At 34.1% G+C, this 21,357-nt stretch overlaps 1 protein-coding gene across 1 annotated transcript in view; it reads left to right on the top strand.

Moving 5' to 3' along the window:
- The window catches only part of Ptx1 (pituitary homeobox homolog Ptx1), a 42,297-nt gene that overhangs the window by 3,726 nt on the left and 17,214 nt on the right, over nt 1-21,357 (top strand). Inside the window, exons 2-3 of the mRNA XM_076118513.1 lie at nt 6,045-6,372; nt 20,667-20,795. Of these exons, the coding sequence (XP_075974628.1) occupies nt 6,177-6,372; nt 20,667-20,795 (325 nt within the window). The 5' untranslated portion in view covers nt 6,045-6,176. The remainder of the gene's footprint in view (nt 1-6,044; nt 6,373-20,666; nt 20,796-21,357) is intronic.

Genomic DNA, 21,357 nt, shown 5'->3' with positions numbered 1-21,357 from the left:
CGCCGCGTGTAGAGACCAGTCTCACGATACCTCCTAATCGCAGACCTTAAAGTGGTACGCGATACATTGAAAAATGCAGCCACCTCTCAATGGTAATGGCCCTGATCGGACAACAAGACCACCTAAGCCACTTGTTCAGCAGTAAGTGGCATCTTCAAATCTTTTCTAAAATCTAAATAGACCAATAATCAATGAAAATTATAAAGAAAATCGTTTCCGTGCAGCAATATTTCAAAATACAGAATTCAACTGACCTCTCGAATCAACACTGAATTCAGTTCTAACACACATTGTTAGAAAAAGTCATCCGTCACTTAAATTAATCTGAAATTAAACACTTCATAACACTAAACAGATCACTTCGCAACTACTTACAACAATATATCTTTCATATATTACTTAATTTGTTTACAAATTCACGATAAGCGCTTGGGCCACTTTTTCTGCCGCTGAGTGTATGATTGCGGTTTAAAGTTGCAAAAAAATCCATTCTATCCAACTTATTCATGATCAAAAACTAAAAATCGTATAAACATTTATTTGTTTCTAAATAACTGGAATTTTAGATTTCTACCTATACTGCTTTATGAACGTAATGAAAATTGTTGAAATAGAATATATGTTTTAATATATTAAATTGTTAAAATAAAATATATTTTTTAATTATATATTAATTAATAAAAAATAAAACGAAAACAAAGTTATCGCTTGGGTAATAGATCCAATAAAATGACAGTAACATAGTAAGTACCGAAGAATGGGGTTACTTTAGGAAAATTTGGGGTGAATTTGATTATAGAAATAAGTAAATTGTTCGCATAAATAGCTAGCGACGAGATCGGTTTTCTGGTTCTTGGTACTAAATATCGTTATGAATATAATTATAGCATTTCAAATAGAGTGCTGACCTTTAACATGCCTATTTTTTTCCATTTTAAAGTAACCCCGTTCTACCGTACCTAATCTATTTTAAATAGTAAAGGCATAGACGCAAGGTGTAAGTATACCTATAGTAATGTTTAGACTCATACATTATCAATTAAGCTATACCTAATGGATTTGAAAGAAATACATACATAGTCGCACAAATCTTTAGATAAAAAGTCTCCAGGCAATTACTAAAATCGGAATAAAAAATATTGTTAAATTAACCGATCATTAATATTATTTACAGCTAGCTGTAAAAAATATTTTGCCTCCGTCACACACAATTTTCAGAATATACCTGAAAAATAAATAGTTAATAAAAGTTAATTAAAAAAAAATACCATCATTATTTCATCCTTTTATATTACAAATCATCAATATATAAATGAAATATTTTCCCTTAAAACAGTTATATTCTTCCATAAAATATACTCAGAAATCCGAATTGCACTTTACTTATCTTTTACGGATATCATGGCAAAATATCAGAAATCTCATTGACCATTTTTATGACGGGATGAAAGTAACAAATAAGTTTATATGAGCGGGCAGTAAAGTGAAGTGCACCCAGTATTTATAGAAGAATATGAAGTTTATTACACAAATCAACATTTTATATTGACCATGACACAATACAGATTGATAAAATATATTATCATTCTTGATTAGCCACTTATTATTTCGATATGCTTGCTGGCTAAAATTTATTGTAGGTATTTATTATTTTAAGGAAAATTTTACCATTTTCCTAAAGAAGTAAATTGTTTTTAAACATTTACAACTACAAAAATATTGTGAGCTATAAAATAATTCTAAACAACTATTAAAATTAGTTTTAATAATTAATCAATTATATTTTCGGTCAATCAGTGTATATGTTACTGTAAAAGCCCGAACTGTGGTAAATCCTAAGATTTTCCGGTAAAACCTAAGATTTACCAACTCTCAATGGTAAAAGTCCGAACAAGCCAGAGTTTAAAAACTATGTTACGAATTTACGATATATAAAAAAATCCTCCTTCATAACTATGTTTATAACTATTTCACGGTATAATTGCATACTGTGACATAGTTATAAAGAAGGAGTTTTGGGCATAGCGACATGGGTAGGTTAGGTTAGAAGGCTAAGGTGGGAGCTTCGCGAAATCTAAGGAGTGCTATATTTTTTAAGCAAACATACACACAGCTTGAGATTGATACTTCGAAAAGCAAACAATGAATGATAAATGGTATAAAAATATACATATTTAAAGATACTGCATATACCTACCGACTGGAAGAAAAGGTATCGAATTAAAAATATAAAGCCGAAAATCAAAAGATATAATATCTAGCTCAAAAACATGGCACTGTATTTGACTAAAAATAGCTGTAAGTAAAAATGAGGTGTTGGCGCGCCGCGGTTCGTATCAGCGCAATGATAATTTTATCAGTGTGTTATATTGATAAGACAGATAAATTGACATGACGTCGCCCCATACCTTCACTTCTGTGTTCGTGAATACGCCCAAAATACTAGTTTATAAATGTTGTTTTGTGTTCCACTGTTACAATATGTAATCAATCAAGGTACTTTTGATTCACTGCTGTAATTTGAAAAATTGGTACCATACTATTTAGTTAATCGGCAGTGTTTAAAGCTTAACAAGTGCGACTCGAGTCAGCCCATTAAGGGTTCCGTATAACAAAAAATCTTTTTTCTATTGTTCCTTAACTCAAAATAAACGTAGAGCCGTCACTGTGGATCGTAGGACAGCGGAACCTAACCAGCAAGAATCAATGCTAATCTTTGTTCATGGAAAAAAACACATAACAAAACGGAATAATATGGTAATATTCCTCGAATATCGTATTATTTTATTGTAAAAAAATAAAATTCACAGATAAACAAAAGCTAAACTTTTGTATCAACAGTTTAGTGGGTGAGACACCGATACCAGTCATATAAAGAAACAACTAGCCCTTAGTAAGTATGATAAAACACAAATTAATTTAATATCTTAATATGATCCGATTAAAATTTCCTAAACTTTTAAATACATAATCTACTCGGCACTTTGTGGGTTGTATTACGAAATATTCAGTAATCTTAGATTGCACACAAGATAGCTAAAGTCATCATTCATCAAAAGTAACAAACAACTGGAAAATATAATTACTATTGTTATCTTTACTTTATTACATTGAGGATCGGTTGCAACCAAATTCTCAATTGAATCCAAATGTCATGAGCTTAGTTAAGATTTTGATAGTGCAAGTGCACCTGGCTGCGAGAAATATGTCTTTGAAATATAAAAAAAAGAAATCATGTGATGAGACCTTCACAAAGAATAAAAACTTTACCATATACCATATATATTACCCATCGCCATCGTAGCAAAAAAACTTGTAAAAGTTGTAAAAACTAAAATATTATCCCTGAGAATCTGTGAAAGAACTAGTTACATGTTTGTTTAATTTCAGTGAACATGACTTTACATTACTACTAAATATTTTAAAGTTAATCTTAAACATGCATGACGTATATGGTTTCTTAACAAAAGAAAATTAAACGCAAGCAAGCATGAGCTTGTTGCTCAAAAATCTAATTCGGTGACTGGCAACTTTTTACATATCCAAATGTACATATACTGCATGAAACGCTTAAACAAAAAATAAACATTTTACAGCCTCTTAAAACTAAAAACAAGCTCCTAAAACAGTAGAGTCACGATCTTCACATCATCTCGTTATCAATCGATCGTACATTTCTTACCGATGTCAACGGTTACGATATCATTGACAATGCCACATCACGTTATCACAGGCCACTACAAATAGTTCCAATCAAATATTTACCGCCGCCACTATCTCCGTGTTACATGTGTTTTACACGCATCATTATGCTTGTCGGATAAACTTGTATTGATATTTTTTTATGTTAGATACGCTTCATGGATAGTACATGTTAATTTTGTACAAGATTAGATTAGAAATTTAGAACTGCTGAAGAGTATTCCAATAAATAATTTACTTTATATTTAAAAATTATGTCTCTCCTCTTGTTTTCCAATTCTAAACTCAAAAATCCTATGTTATAAGCGGCCAGTGCCATTTTTATTTGTTACCAATATTATTACCAAACAATTTCGAAAATAGAAAAGTTAAATAAAATGCACTGCAACTGACTTTTAAAATGTTGAGTTTACTTTACCTATTTTTAACCACTTCAAGCAACAATTGAGCCGCTAGTACTGTCGTGTTATTGATTTTTTAAAACTTTGCACTGGTTAAGCATCAATAAAAAAGTAAAAATAAAACAAATACCAACTTGATACACACAATATACAATTTATTTACAACACAAAATCAGATTTTACCAGGATTACACAAATTAGAAAGACTGCTTACCAAATCGCTTTTAGCGGCACAGGAAGTAATTTTGTATTCCACTTTAGGAACGGTAATTATTTAACTTGACGATTATGACAGTTTCGAAGTACAGGTAAAAGAGTTCACTATTACTCGACCTTAGCACAGAGCCATCAAACCTACCGACTTCGAAGTAAAATTCGAACGAAATGGCGTTTTAATAGAGCGAAGCACTTTCGCCAACTTAAATCTTTGGGCTTAAAAAAGGCTTTACATCGGTTTAAAGGGATGAGAGTGGCTCAAGCGGCTCGATTGCTGCCTTTGGCTTTGGCCAATTACTCACCGCCAAGTCAAGATTACAATCGCATTCTGTGAGACATTATATTGACAAGTTTACTCGTGATTGTTTCATATTTACAAAAACCCTTCAGTGATTTCAACTATTAGTAGAACCTTCTTACTACAAAATAAAATAAATCATGCAAAGTAGGACACGGAATATTAAATTGATATGGTGCGAAAATGTAAAGAGGCCAAATTATGTAAAACCTATTCAACTTCATTTACTTTTTTTCGATGAATAAAATTGGAAACGGCATTTCGTATTTCGAACGTGTTTGTTCATAATTTTCGATAGTGTTTTGTTTTTTTATTCATTAAATTTTAAACAAGCATTTAATTTTGCTACAATTTTAAATAAGTTAACAGTACGAATATGAATCTATTTATATTCCCTTAAATTCTGATTATGTGTTGTACAAATACAATGGATATGTCGGTGGTGAATATTAAACAGGTCGGTACGATATTTAAATATTATTTAAAAGTCATCCGGACATTACAGTCCGGCGGGCATTGCAAAAACGTTCGCATTGGCGCTTCGACAGAACATTTTTACTCTTTTTGCTGAATATTGAATTCCCGTCGGCAGATAGGCACTACCGCGCAAAAAAGGCAATTAAAGCTATAAATCAGTTGTGTATGCCTTTTTTCCTACTTTTACCTTTCCTAGCCATTACGGGAGGTTTTATGTGTTCACTGAAAACACCAATGCCCAGCCAGACAAGGCTATTTGAAATATGAAAGTTGTAAAGTGATATATCTCCATCAGCGGGTTTTTTATGGCGTTTATTTTTTTTACTGCTCAAACAGCGTCGCTTGCACTGCTTTAAATCATACCTGATATTTTCACTGAAATTGATATATACTCTTTGGAACTTTTGTTTTAGTAGGAAGGTTTTAGTAGTTGTTTAGAGTATGTAAATAGTGAACTAATAGAGATTTATAGTGATAGTAAATTTTAATGTTTAGATGCTAAGTGAAAGGTAATGATGCTGAAATATTGTGTTATAAATTATACAGAAGCGCAATATTATAGTTTTGACTGAGTGAAAATTTATTTGTTAAGTATAAACTCATTCATATATTCACAACTGTTTACAGTTTATTTCAATCAGCATTATTGTTAAAACTCGTTAAGTACATAATTATTCATATTACCGTTAAAAAAGCGTTGGTAAAAGAACGTATTCAATTAGTAGTAAACGCAGATTCTTAACAATGTTTCAAAATCAGTAGTAGTGAATAAATAGTTCTCCTAATTTTCTAAGGCGGTGTTATATACGGAAAAAACATGTTTGGATTCAATAAATTAAGATATTTTAAAGATATAAAGTAGTAGCCCGAATATTTTCCACGAAATATGACTACCTTTATGTGTTGAAATTATCTTTAAAGAAAAGTCTAACATCAGCCTTCTTTTACAGGGTGACCAAGCATGTGTGGAAGCGCGTGAGCCCACTCACGTTCGTCGAGTCGCTCGCGCGGCGTTTCCACCACCGTCACTGCAAAGCATCAACATTCACCTCCGGGTGTACAAGGAGGCGCTAGCGGCCGGCATGGAGCCGCTAAGCGAGAACGGGCTCTGCCTGTCAGAGCTGGAGCTCCACGGAGGCAGCCACTTGCACGAGTCAGTGGCCGCGTCGGTGGGCTCGGCGATATCCAGCCTCATGGCGCCGCTACACCATGAGCCACAACATGCGCCCCTACATCACGCTCCACCTTTACATCATGAGCCGCTGGAAAAGCTTAAATGTAAGTGGAATTTGATTCTCAATTCATGTCTATCAAAAGTAATTTGAAAATCTTTAGATTTTACCATATATTGATAAAACTATTAACCACTAAAAAGAAATAATAAAGAAACTACATACCGAATTCTGTAACATTTAGATTCCTCTACTCAGTATCTATCCCTAAAACGTACAAAACTCGCAAGATGTTAATAAACTGGCATGTCCCAATCACATCAATTCGTTTCCGCGAACCAACGAGGATACTCTCTCGGATCTCTTATATTGGCGAATAAATCCGGTTTTAAACTCCACCCGGCCAGTAAATAAAATAAAGGGGAGTTTTCGTGTTTCATTTCGTTGGCGAAGCGTGCTCGTACGATCGAGTCATTCCTCCGCGCGTTTTATTTTTATGAAGATGTGTAGCGCCTCCTGTACTCGCAGATACGAGACCTAACAGGGATTTGCCGAGGTAAATAAATGCACTCTTTTCGCTTTTATTTCCGATATTGCCGTTCTCGAATTATATTGAAATTTCGTAGCAGAAAGGTCCGTGTATCGTGTTACGTATATTGCGTTTTCAGTTTACAGATTATAGAGGGAGAGTCAGTCCATTGTTAAAAATATCAATTTATCAAAGATAGCTTCTTGTAGATAACTGTTCAAGTAAACCGATGGCTTCATAATTAAACTGTACTTATAATAAAATTAATAAAGATGTTGCCCTACGGTAAAGTAAAAAGAATTAAATATTACTTGCCACCTGACTATGATTCTAAATTATACGCTTAATTTTACTCCGATAAATTGCTGAAATGCCATAATAATTAGGTGACTTTTGTCATCAATATAATTTGTTGAGGGACAGTGGTGCACGTGCTTCGATGAGTTTATTTACCACGCGGTAAATGTTGAATAAAAAGTGTAGTGCATCGTCACATGCCATCGGGTGTCGGACTTGAGTACCGTGACGCATGTGGGCACTTTTGTATACGCTCTGTATACAAAATTAGGGATTATTCACCTCTCACCCGCGTGACGCGCAATTCTCTGCTTTTGTCTACCGTCAATAACATGTCATGTCCCCAATATTATGCTATTCTATAAGCGATATTCGTTAGCGCTTTATAATACACATTTTTTTAAGGTAAATCCTTTTTTTTTCACTTAGCGTACGTAAACTTACTCTTATCTATGACAATACTGAAACAAGTCTTAGGGCAATTCAATTTCTGCAACATTAACTAGATATCACGTAACCGAATATGCAAGTACTGACTAACTAATGATCTAGATCTGACGGAAGTAGGACTCATCTTTCCAAACAACACTGAATTTATAAAGAATGCGTTAGTAGGTTGTGCGGAAATTATTTAAAGTAATAATATACGTAACATTGATTTACCAGTTTATTAATTTGGGATGTTCTGACCAACCAAACAACTGTTGAATTAAATTATTATTCTTTATAATACGTTACGTAATACGTTTGATGAACTCTGAAATTAAAGTAACAAAAATTTTGCGTTCTATGTCAAAATTAAGATGTACTAATATCACGGTTAAAAACAATTCAAATAACATTATCACTTGCAAATGCGTGAGATGGGGCGCGGGGCTAATCGGATAGTTTTTACAAACACATCAATATCGGATTACTCACCCCTTGCATGTTTAGTTACGCAATTAGTCATGCCCTGAGGGACGCACTTTAAACGCATAGAAAGATGCTCTACCAAAATTTGCGGACTTTTTATTTTTGATGTTGAATATGGTTATAGGTCAAGAATGTATTTTTTTAGCACTGAGATATCAAAAATTATTATTATATCGATAATTTGCTTATTAATTCTAACTTAGTCTAATTTCTGCAACTTTATTTGTTACAAAACTACTGAAGACACTTAACAATATAAAACATTATAATTTAACAACCATGAAAAATAATAAACCTGAGTAAAATTGTTTGTAGGTATTTATCGAATAAGTTTTCAATAGTCACGCAATGTTTTTTGTGTTTCTGTGACAAGTTTTGTAATGAGTCCTTTGCTTTGATAGTTGAGCTTAAGATACTACGAGTACTATTTTTCTAAATCGCACGTGAAGCCAGTTGGTCTAAACGCAACGATTTGTAATCCATCACCGTTGGACAAAAAGAGCAACAAAAGCAATCATTTAAAGTCAATTCGAATGAAGCACCATCCGTCTCTTTCTGTGCATAATGTTTTTTAATAAAATGTTACTTTGTCTCGCTTGCACTCTAAAAAAACAACCCTCCGTAGTCGGTGGAGCATTATATTGCGATGATTAGGCTTGCACTTGCCGCTTTTGCCATTGAATTTAAATGGGGGATTAAAATGCTACTGTGTGCATTATATTATTAAAGCTCTATTGTGCGTTAGTTCATTTAGCTGTTGCCATCGTCAAATCATTCTTATTTGATTGTACAATTTTACATTCTATTAAAGTCATAATAATTGATATTTTACTGATATTAAACTAAAATCCACGTAACATGTTTTAAGTAATAATATTATATGTTTGGTTCCAGATTCTACGATCCAATCAGAAAAGCGTGGAAAATACACGGCGCTGCCAGTACCTAATTTTCAACCTATCTTGATTGGATCGTAAAGAGTCTGTGGAAAAATGGTGTCTCGATTTTTTGCATATGCGGTTAAAAAATCCCATCTGTTCTGCGTATGATATTGGCCCCTCCAAGCTTATCCGTCGAAGATTGTTCCCATATCCCGAGATTTTTATAAAATAGGCGAAAAACACGTTTCGTGGCTTTAATTTTAAATTGATCAGGTTTTGCGGAATCTTATTAAAGCCTCCTCGTACGTTGATTCTATCGATGCCTTTTTTCACCTCAGCTGGCGTTAAACCGGGAGCGGATCTCATTATTTCCTTTCAACAAAATATGGAAAATTAATTATGTGGGATTTGTGCACATTGCTTTTTTATTTTCAAATACGTGAGCAACAAAAATATTTTTAGCTCGTTTATTAGATTGTGTCGTAACGTTTCCCGACAGTATTTTTATTAAAACGATATTAAGCTAATTCCAGATCTAATATTACGTTCGTTTCTGAATTATGATAACTATAATTGTCTCGTTTAGAGAACTATAGCCTCATCAATTTTGCGTTCATCTAAACAACATTAATTCAATTAATTTTACGGTATTATAGGATATTAAAGTAATCCTAAGTCATCAAATTAGCAAAACAATCGCTTAAAGCGGCGATTAAACATATTTAATAAGAAAAACAAACATTCTTTTCATCGATTAACCAACTTGGTGCTGGGAAGTTTGCCAAACAAAGAATTGAGAAGCTCGTGGCGCACGTAATCGTCCATTTTGTGATGTGAAGGATTACAAGTTGCCACCGTTCAAGATGTTACGCTCGTTTTCGACTAATATACTAAGTACGTTGATTAATTTATGTTCCCTCTCATTTACTTTACTTTCATTAACGTTTCTGCGGTGAAAATGAACAAAGAAAGTTTTATTAAAGTATCTGTCGGTTCTTGGAGATTTTTATATAGTAAGCATTTATAATTTCGTCAGTCTTGTGATGTTGTAAGCAGGGACTGAAACGTTTCTCCCACCTGTCTACTAATCTTCAATACGTCTGCCAAGCTTAGTGAGAGTAGGTCAATGTTCTGAAGACATTTACAATCCATTCTGTTATGTTAATAATTACTAGTAGAGTTTATGTACGCAGTGACATCTTAAGGCAAATCAAACTCTAGTTTTGTGTTTTGGTTCGGGAACGAGAACGACTGGAAGATTATTATGGGTAACTGGACACACTAAAACTTTTTTATCTACGGCTACGGCTAATTAGATACAGGACAATTTTTATTTTATCATATTTCTGAAATTCTGTGATAAAGTGTTAACCTAATTCAATAAGAGTTTGAAAATGTATTAGTGCTCAACCATTGCTTTTCGTGTAATAGTAATGAGCTCAGTAACTTTCGGATTTATATAATAAATTGATGATACAAAAGTGCATATTTTATCAGGTAGTTAGCCGCATGCTCGTGAGGTGTGAGGCCACGAGCCCGAACAAATATTTGTAATGTTAGTTCACGTCTCGGGTCGAGATTACTAACTTTATCTAAATGTGCCCAAATCTGACCGAGACGCACGCGCACAACGCGGCAAGATTACATTAAAATGTTTTACTACTCTGAATCATCTTGCGGTAATCGTATTTAGTTATATCATGCTCCAAAGTTCAGTTTTTAGTGTAAAGATTCTGTCATAGGTATGAACCTAAAACTATTTTCAGATTTATTGTTTACGTCTGTATTAAGTTTTATAAAGACTAATTATGAAATTTAGGTAACAAAAACACGTGACATCTTCAAAATATTTTTAAATAATCCTATCTTTGATATGTTGCAAATATTTTTTACAAAGACAATAATATCTCTACAAAATAAAATGAATGTTGGCTACGTAATTATTTATCTGTCTAGCTACAAAAAAATGGGCAAAAACGCGGTGCCACACTGTCTGCGACTTCAACCCTGCCGATGTCGCGCGTACTATAAAGTATTTTTTTGATCTAACAAAAAAATTGCACCCCCTGTGACACATGAGCCTTGCACCGGGGACTGTCGCCTGCTTTGATCGTCATCCGTGCCAATAAATTAATGTTTTTATCGTAATCGTTGTTTCAAAGTTTATAGGAAAACGCCTCGGTGGGGCCCTACCATTCACTTCGAATATACGTGTGCTACCATATGCACAAAATGAATACATTTTTAAAATAGAAATAGCCTACTAATTTGGAGAATTGTTTATCAGTGATAGCAATATCAACATTACAATTATTGCATTTGTACAACTTCCTGTGTATAACATAATAAATACAATCATAACATCCATCACTACTATGTTTTACATAAGTTATTTGTATATTGAGCCTATAGTCAGCGTGACTAATAAAACGTCAACAATATTCTATTTTTATCTAAAATTTTATAACGAGAACATAATCCCGCTGCTCAATTTGATGCATTTAACATTGTCTAAATAGAGTCATCACTAATTTCGTCTTCTCTTCAAAGTTACAACCGTTCTTGAGTTAAAATTGCGCCATAAGTCGTAACATTTTTTATTCAATAAACACCTATTAACATGTGCACGAGCTGTTAAACTTTGTCATCGGCAATTAGTGAAGGCGAAACTAAATAAATAAAATGCTTGGCGTGCATACCTCACGAGACATGTGATATCCATTCTAAACGCTTGTTAACAAATTAAACCGATTTGTTCTGTTATTCTAATAGGGCGAACTATGGGAAGTGTTTATGTCGAGCATATTTTGACAAAATTTATTGCTACCACGCCTCCTCGACGGGCTTTTTTCTGGTTCCTCATAGAGGGCGGATGCCGTGACATCTGTCGCGCAGAAAACGTAGTCACGCCCTCCACTAAAATGTTCATGAATTTAAAATATTGACGTGTCGTTTTATATTATGTAGGCATTTTTTCTAGAGAAATTGTTGAAAAGTTTAATATAAAAAAAAATCTGTCTCTTTAAACACAGACAATAACGAAGTAACTATATCACCAGCTGATTGCGAAGATCAACAATAAATTTTATAATTAAATTGATTAATTTTGCCCAAATAAAACACGATCCATCGTCACACCTTTCCATCGGTTCAACAATCCATCAATAAGATGAGGAAATAATAGGAATAAATAAATATCCCTTCCGCGGCCACATTAGTTTACAAAAATCAAGTAATGATAGAACTCAGCGTGATGCTGGCTGATGTATTGACAAATAATAAGTCAACGGTACAAACAAACAATGTTTACAATGTGTGTGATTGATAGTGGATGACAGATGTCGGGTCAACCCTTGCGCGGCGGCCGGCCCATCTGTTGGGAAACGCACTTATAATGGTCAGACGCACTGTCTACTACCATCTTTCTTAATACACTATCCCGTCAACTGTCTACTTTGGGGTTAAGTATTAGTTTACGCATCATTAAGTATAACAAAGTCAGTATCATATCAAAGACTATTTACTGAAAATTCATAGACTGATAACCGTAAATTGTAGACCTATGAAATCGCTATTTAACTTTTATACGTTCAATACAAAAATATATTTATTTCTTATCTTGAATAATGACGCCATAAAGATACGTTTTATAACACACAGCCAGGTAATATGTATCTAAAATAATGCTCTCATCTTTTGTATAATATTACTTTCCGTTTATACTCATTTTATTTGTCGCTATAAAAGGGAAGAATAACGGTTGTTAAAACAGTATCTGTACACATTGTACAAACATTGGAGACTTCGCAATAAATCTTTTTATTTTATGACAAATTGTTGTCTGAACGGTGGCTCAGTCACCCTCGTCGCAACAAAAGATCTAGAACAAACAGTAACATAATGCTATGATGGTCAAATACCAACATTACGACATGAACTATTTGTAAACACAAACACAATGATACGGCCCTACTGCAATAACAGCATCAAAGTACACAAAATATTGTATTGTATTTATCTGATTTATAGCAGTTAGGGCGGATCGACGTTGTAACTTGTAACACTGAACAATGAAGTCGACCACAAGACAAAGAAAGCAATTTTTACATTGTTCCTGTTATGAAGACTTGACAGGGCATTTTATTATCCTTTCAGACTTCAGTTGATATTAAAAAAAACCTTAAAACTATGCATTTATGTCTATGTGCACACCTATCCGTAAAATGTGTGACATTAGTAGAAAACACGGTGACACTAACATGAAATATGATGGCAGTATGTAACAATGGCGAATGACGTCGCTTTATGAGCTGCGACGGTCCCCGACCCTGCCTCATAATTATAATATTATGACTTCACATTATTCCTCAAATATGCTTGTATGGCTCAAACCCTCGGAGGTGGGAGAGATAACCTTTTGTATTTTCAACATAAAAGCTTATTACTATCCGCACCCCTTGATAAAAATTCACATTTCACCGCGATGCTTCCAAGAAAAAATATAGCGCTGGACTAATAAGGTCGAAAACATCCAACCGAGCCATAATGCCTAAAATGTATCGCAATAACGGCGCTCCCTAAACAGATCGCGGTTATAATTTTGTAATCACCATAAAATCTGTATCACCGCACTAATATATTTATGACATTACAGCTCCCACTAATATTTATGCAAATTGAAAACATGCAGAATGGCATCGTTTACGCTACCCTAATCCCTGTACAACGGAGACCAACATCGACATATGTCGGTTTGGACTATTAAATTTATTCCACTATTCATTTATTATAGCGCTATAATATATTTTTATGAATCTTGCATAGCATTTGAATGTTGATTCCTCAATGTAGTTATTTACGTACATCATATACATTGTTACATTCAACGAATCTTGGATTTTAAGTTAAAGAGTTATATAGTTGTGCGAAGTTACCGTCTGAATGTCCATAGGAAACAACTGCATCTCCAAGTTTAACTGTGTACCGAAAGACATTCTTTACCACCCAGTTTAACAATTGTATATCAATTTGAAACAGATATGTAAACAGAATGCGTGGAACCACGGCACCCTATTCCACTTGTCATCATAGTAGATTTGTGCACCAAATAGGAAAAGTAATTTGTGTCCATATGGGACCAGTGATTGCCTTCTGAACACTCACCCTCGACCGGGTCGCCGAATAGTCTTTTGGTGGCCAATTTCGACGCCCCCAACTCATTTCCTTAGATCTCTTTTAATATCGTGGAACATGCTCCGACGTGTTAACTCTGTGGTTTTGTAAGGGTTGGGGATGTCATTTGTGTTATATCATAAATGGAGCCCATATTATTATACCTATTCTATAAATATTAGGTTTTGACATTGTTGATGGCGAAACGTGCGTGTACTTTATACACCTCTGCCTACACCTGTTCATTAGGTAGCCCACCCTTGCAAAGTCGATATATTGCATTTTGCGTATTCGTTTTAATTTATAATAATGTAATGTGCATAGTGAAAAAAACATGATGATACAACACCTAATGGAAAATAATAACAAAATATTACTCTTCTGGATGGTTATATAATAATTTATTTTCGATTAATTATAGCAGTTTTACTTTAGTAATTAGTCTCCCCGTCGTTTGTTAGCGTTACCGCAGATTCAACTAGTAATAATTTCGCGTGGCATTTTTACAAGTCTCAGGTGGTCGGTAATTTGCTTGCGGTAGTAGAAGGGTTACACTTGATTTATCTCGCCCCTAATGCGCGTCTGGGGACGCACTATTTCGCCCTGCGCTCGCAGTCCAAACCATAAACACTAATTTATCTAGCACCGCAAATTAGTTGCTTTGTATGATGTTCACTCGTGATTTAACGACCTTGTTTTCTTTATGATCCTCATAAACTCGCACTCAAATAAAATACGAATAGTATATGATGCGTATAATTTCAAGCTAACTGAGTGAATTGTATGAAAAGTGACTTGTAAATAGTATCAAAGCGGCCCACAACTCTCAGTGAAATGTGGAAGCGTTTGCGTGCGACCTTGAGACCGATAGACACGTGGCCAATAAACAAAAGGCGTGGAATCCTCGAAGCGTACGTGTCATGTCTCTTCGCAACAATAACGAAACATGAAAAATTTCCAGACGCCCACATCAGACTGATAAATGGCTTCCGAAAATCCAAAAGGAAGTTACAGCTTACTTGGGATTTGGTCTAGAACCTCTCACGTCCCATAACTGCTGCACTCCGCTTTATTACAATTACCATAAGCCTCAAAGTCCCGCACTCCACGGCCGGGCGAGTGCGACTTCATCATTTTGAACCTACTTACAAGTGCGGTAAGACGGTTATTGCTTGGGTGAAATAGAAACCGCGGCGGAGACGTACACTCGGTATACTCGCAGACAACTTTAGCACTTACCGCTGTTATTTTAAGATTGGAGTTGCGAATGTACGAATCATCCGCGCGAAAGTTATGTGTCGTTCGTGCCTCGGAGCGGTCCACTCTTTACATTTTATGTTCGTGTACGATATGTTGGCGGCTATTTGGAATACTAATTGAGCGTGCCTACAGATTCCAAATCTTGTCTATTTACTTTTCCGGGACAAAAACGAGTGGTCGTAACACTCTTGTAGATATTTTGTTATGTTATATTATCTGCCAATTACGTTATTGTCTTTTATACTAAGTTTCCGCAGGTACCTAAAGAAACTTTTTTTTTTTAAATTGACTGTTTTTCTCCTCGACTACAGCCGACATTTTGAATAGAAAACCAGTTAACCGCGAAATGATGATGAATCGCGCTAGAGAAAAGGCTCGGTAGAGCGAGATATACCCCTACCGGCTGTTAGGGGTGAGAAGGATGGAAGGTGGGGAAATTAGTTGATGCTCCCGTGAATTTGTGTACGTTTTCAATGAAGCCTCTTTACGGTAGGTAAAATAGGAATAAAATGGATGGGCCCTAATCCGCCGGCCATTTATAACTTACACGCCATTAATTTGAGTGATAATTCATGAATAGCGATGCGATTGGTCGTAGATATTGAATTCGGTAAAGTACACAGTAGCCGTGCCTACCGAAACTCGCGTTTAGCAATTTCCTTATCACTCCAATAGGTGGGTAATCTAATCTAATTTTACACTGTATGATATAGAGCATATATTTCAAAGCAATATTTTATGCAATGTTAAAAAGATTCTGTAGGTATAAAATATTTGTTTAAGTGTTACTTTTATGATTTGGTAACGCCCTTCCATTGACTACATTATAATTTCTTAATCGCTCAAGAGGATCAAGTGCACTCAGATGTTAGTGACGCAAATCATTTAGAGTGTGCTTGTAAGCGGTACACAATCACACAAGCAGCCTACTAATTTAGGCTTTACCTAGTTGAGTCTGTGCACAGACACTACATTATTGTAATTACCCACACATTACCTCTTGTCACCCCGGCTTACTACCCGTCACATTGTCTTGGTGACCAGTGACCTCCCTTAAACAAGCCAACTTGGATCGCTCGGACATAAATCAAAGCGTTATTTTAAGCACTTTGCTTAATTAAATGGGATGGATACTTAGCGAACTGAATACACAACAATGAACTTACGTTGCAAAAGGCGTAAATTGTTATTTTAAGGTGAATCATTCCACATCTGCATCACATTTGCAAAAACAATATTTTTCTGCCTGCTTTTTTTATCACATTTTGGTCGAGAGCAAAAGGAGTGGTCTGTGTCCATTTATCTTTTATAAGATTAGATCAAAGAATTATTTATAAAATCGAGATATAAGTAAGTATATAAAGTATTACTTACACAAATATAACATTATTTTTGTAAGATCCTAACTCGATTCAATCAAGCTAAAGAAAGCTGTATAATGAGATTTTAATCGTCATCAAAATTATTAGTTTACTAAAACTTGCATAATCACATAAATCAATCAAGTTTCATGAATCATTTTACTGATTGATGTAGCAAGTGTAAACGTTACACCACTTCCGTGGACCACCTCAAGTGTCCACAAGACCTCGTGTACAAACATTGTAGCACGTTGTAGCTGCTCGCAGCCGGACGTGGGTGCTCAGGGCTCACTGGCCGTCAGTGCTTCCGTCTCCACTATCGGGATTATGTTATTAAGCAGACGCCTACACCGGTGGTCGCTGATAATAACTGCTTCACTAATTATTTTATTCTGTCAGAGTGATCTGCTCTTGTATACAGAATCTAAGTATCCAATCATAGATATGATATTGATAGTTTGAACGGCCAGTTTGGATTAAATATATTTTTCGTATGAAATGACTCAAATGGCTTAAAAGAAATGCCAGCAAATTTACAAATTAAAAGTATACCTAACTAAAATTAAGTATAATAGACTGATAGTTAGAATATGGGGACAATGTGAAACATTGAATTATTATCGATTAATAATAACGGGTAGAACTACCTAATTTTGATTTTTATTATTATTTTATATGTATAAAAACGATGAAAAAGAAAAAGCAAGTGAGTTATTTAAAAAAAAAAAAAAGGCGCCATTAAACATTAGTAACATATTGTTTGTGGACCTACCAGTAAATAAACATTAGCACGTACCTCTCTGCTTACCCTACAGAACACATGCGAGAGGCGCACCGGGCTAGGTCGTAAATTAACCATACTTATCTATATTTACCCTCAGACTATCTGTCTTTAATGTAAATAAAAAATCTCTGTTTATATTCTTATACATTTTTGTACAGCCTCTAAAATTTATAACTACACGACTTTGATGTCTCGTATCTACGTAAACTGTAAGTGTAGGTTTCGTGTTTATGCTTAAAGGAAAACATTGACTTTAAGTTGATATTGCAGTAAACATTGTTCGCGCGTATGAAATCTTAGCAACATAACACGTGCTATAAAGTGTTTATCTACAAGTAACTTATAAAATAGACGAAGAATTGATAGGCGTTACAAAATTTACATTAGGAAGTAAAATTGCAATACTTTTCCAAAGCGTATTAGTATGTTTATTTACCGCTTTCAATAAATTTTCATGTGATAATATAATGGCATCATTATCATGCTGCAGTTGGCTGATACTGAACCTCGTTGAACCATGCAGTTTTGTGTGTAATCTAATTTGAGTTAATGGAATGCTAACAACTAGACTATCTAGTCTATTATCCTGAAAGCATCAATTACCCTCATGTTTGTTCTAAAAATAGCGCTGCATTGTACCGCCATAAACTTTGTGATATGGTGTTCATACATAACATGAATTGCCCTGCCTGACTAATATAGGATAGCACTAAGTGTATCTGTAATTGCACTAGCATCATCATAATATATCTGTGGTTTTTTAACTTTCACAGTAAAGATAGGCTTCATAAATTTTAAAGACGTTGTTTACTTGTATATATTATTCTTGTTTATATTAATTAAACTTATATTTTGTAATATAAGTTTAATTAATAACAAGAAACCTCAACATTAGGTCTCCGTATCAGGCGTAGAACAGGAAAAATAAGAATATTTTCTATTATTATTAAACCTTAAATAGGAATCTTATTATGAATAGTTAAGCGCTAGAAACCCCTTTAAATAATTTAAACTAGTCTTACAAATTTTCTTATACCTATGGTCCTAAGGGACCTAAGGTCAAGTTGTATAGGTAATATTAACATCAAAAAATAATGAGCAAATATAACAGCTAGTCTCGGGTAACGTCGTGTGTGGAATATAAAACACTTTTATGTGCGATTGCGTCCTCAGTTCATCACATTTAACGAGAGTGTGGAGGAGACGGTTTAGAGCCCCCAATAAAACAATAAACGCGCTTATCACGCGTTATCAAACGCAGCAAACATAAAATTTATTTGAACGTGTTCGTCGTTCCCAATGTACTTGTAAATACGTTTGTACGGACCGACGTTTGTTCTACAATGACGACTGATAACGTACACATTAATAGTTTGGTAACAAACGTGTTTACACCTTGTAATTTCCGAATTACATGCAGATACACAAACGTACCCAGTAATAGTCTAGTAAAGCTATGAACTGTGTGAAGCTATTTCACGAAACGCTTATAAATGAAGATAAAATTATAATAAACAAGATTTCACATAATGTTCAATACACAATTATAATAATATTTTAGTGAGCTTTTAATTAGGTACATGTCTATTAATAGAAAATAAGAATTGATTAACAATACTGCAAATGGTCCAAATAACCCATATTCGTGGTTCTCTTGTAGGTTACATTTAACACACAACACTTCTCTTGCTGAAAGCATATGAAACAATCCAAGACTTATTTATTTCAGAAATTAAAAATAAACAGGACATTAAAAACAAAAAAGAAAGAATTACAATGCGGTCACATTTTTAATTGTAATTACAGTCAGCATTCCCAGCTATCAATTGTAGAGTTCGTGACTTTACCCAAAACAATGGGATCACGGCACGTCACAGTGAAGACGACGACTTTAAATAAACATCGATAAAAAATCAGTTATAACAATATTACAATGGAAAATAACGTGCATTTCTCTTCGATGTAAAAGAAAATGTGTCTAAAGGAACTTGAAATATGTAGAGCTTTAAAAGTCACTTTTTATTTCTGTTCTAGGGTTATGTTAGATGTGTTATAAATGATTTCTAATATATTACAACGTTGATTTGTTCTTTCTTTAATTAATTATCTGTTCTTATGAATTTATAAACAACTTTTAGCCGTATTAATGATAGTAATTCACTGTAATATATATTTTGTGGCATCATATCTGCTTATTACTGATATAAATATTTAATAATAGGGTCATTTACCGGTGAAATACAAAGTGAAAAACGATTTCATTATTGTACCTAAATAATATTATATTAATTTAAATTCAAAAGTGTGCCTATAAAATAATCTTTAACTTTTGGTTCTATTTGTAAATATAGTACGATTCGAAGGTATATCAATTAGAAATTCAATAATTTTAATAATCTTTTCAGTTAACTTTATCAAATAATCGATTTATAAAAAGACAAGAATACCATTGATACATGTGTGGTACTCATATGGCGGGCGCTATAAATAAGGGTTCGCTCACACGGCCGCTTCTCCACTGAGTAATTTGTTAACAAGTGTTCAGGGACACTTAATTACAGTGCAAGCAGCGGGGCGTCATCGTCGTTCAACGAATACATTACTTTGTCAAGATATCCTTGTTAAATAATGCGCCTATTAGTTACATTAATTGGATGTATGGCACCGTATAAATGGTTGGAGTTCAGCTTCCGTGATTCTTAAGCCTTCTTTATGAAATAGTTACGATTATTTGTATTTAAATATTTTTAACTATATTTAAAACAAAATTATTTTCGGTTTGTTCTCTAATGTGCCGGATAGGAATAAATTTCTTGCATAAGTACGTAGCGTTAATGCTGCATATTGATTATAAATAAAATACCAATTTCACAAAAAAAATATCAATCAATACAAGTAATAATTTTAAATATTATTCCTTGCGATTATCATGTACACCATTGATCGATTTCCTAAGCTTAATATTACACTTCGCTCTGTTAAAAACCAGAAAGTTTATTGAGAAAAGGCGACAAAAGTTATCAAATAAACCTACAGAACTATCTGATTCAATTTTATTCAACATACCTTTCCTTTAATATTGTGAGAAAAAGTTATGTTCATTATAACCATCCGAAAAAATAACCTATGAATCACTGGATTGAGTTTACATTATTGTTAGTGATTTCTGTTATTGATTTGATGTTGTATTGTTATGTGCAGTATGGGCCGAGACGGGTGAATTCAGAGACAGTGGTCACTCTTCATTAGCGTCGGGCGGCTCCGGGGTGGAGCAATCATCATTGTACGCGCCGCCTCGGCCGAGACGTGATCGCAAACCCACCGATGACAGTAAGTAACTCCTTTAACTATTTTTCTATAGAACGAAGACGTTTGATAATGGAGGTTAAACTGTCCATAAACCCTTTTTGCATAGATTTTTTTTTATCAATATTGTTCTGACGAAGTACGCAATTGTAATGTAATAAGTAAGGAACTTAATAATCAAGTCATTGAGTTGAAAAAATACCTATGTCTATGTCTAGTCCCTCCTGATTTATTGCATTATTATTTCATTTATTACTTATTGTAAGTGTATACTTAAGTACCTGCAGACAAATGTTATCATTGTTTAATTTTAGTTGTCTGTTGTCAAACTAAAATATATTCAAAATGACTAAACCAGATATCAAAACGTAGGTATAATCACCGACCTACCTTTCTGAAAGATTTCTTGTTATCAACGGTAGGAAAAAAACGTACCAATCACAATGTAAAAAGAGAGCAATTTAATTGCGGGACCACACAAAGTGACAAGCTTAAAACTGAAAGTAAACCGAGTAAAGCGCGAGGAAATCTATGGCAAATACGGCCGCGCGTTATTCTAATGCTTTCACAAATAGCTGTGAGCGCG

The sequence above is a fragment of the Anticarsia gemmatalis genome, chromosome 9 (assembly GCF_050436995.1).
Source record: "Anticarsia gemmatalis isolate Benzon Research Colony breed Stoneville strain chromosome 9, ilAntGemm2 primary, whole genome shotgun sequence".
Lineage (NCBI taxonomy): Eukaryota > Metazoa > Arthropoda > Insecta > Lepidoptera > Erebidae > Anticarsia > Anticarsia gemmatalis.
Note: the sequence above shows the minus strand (reverse complement) of the source record. Positions and strands in the feature narration are given on the sequence as shown.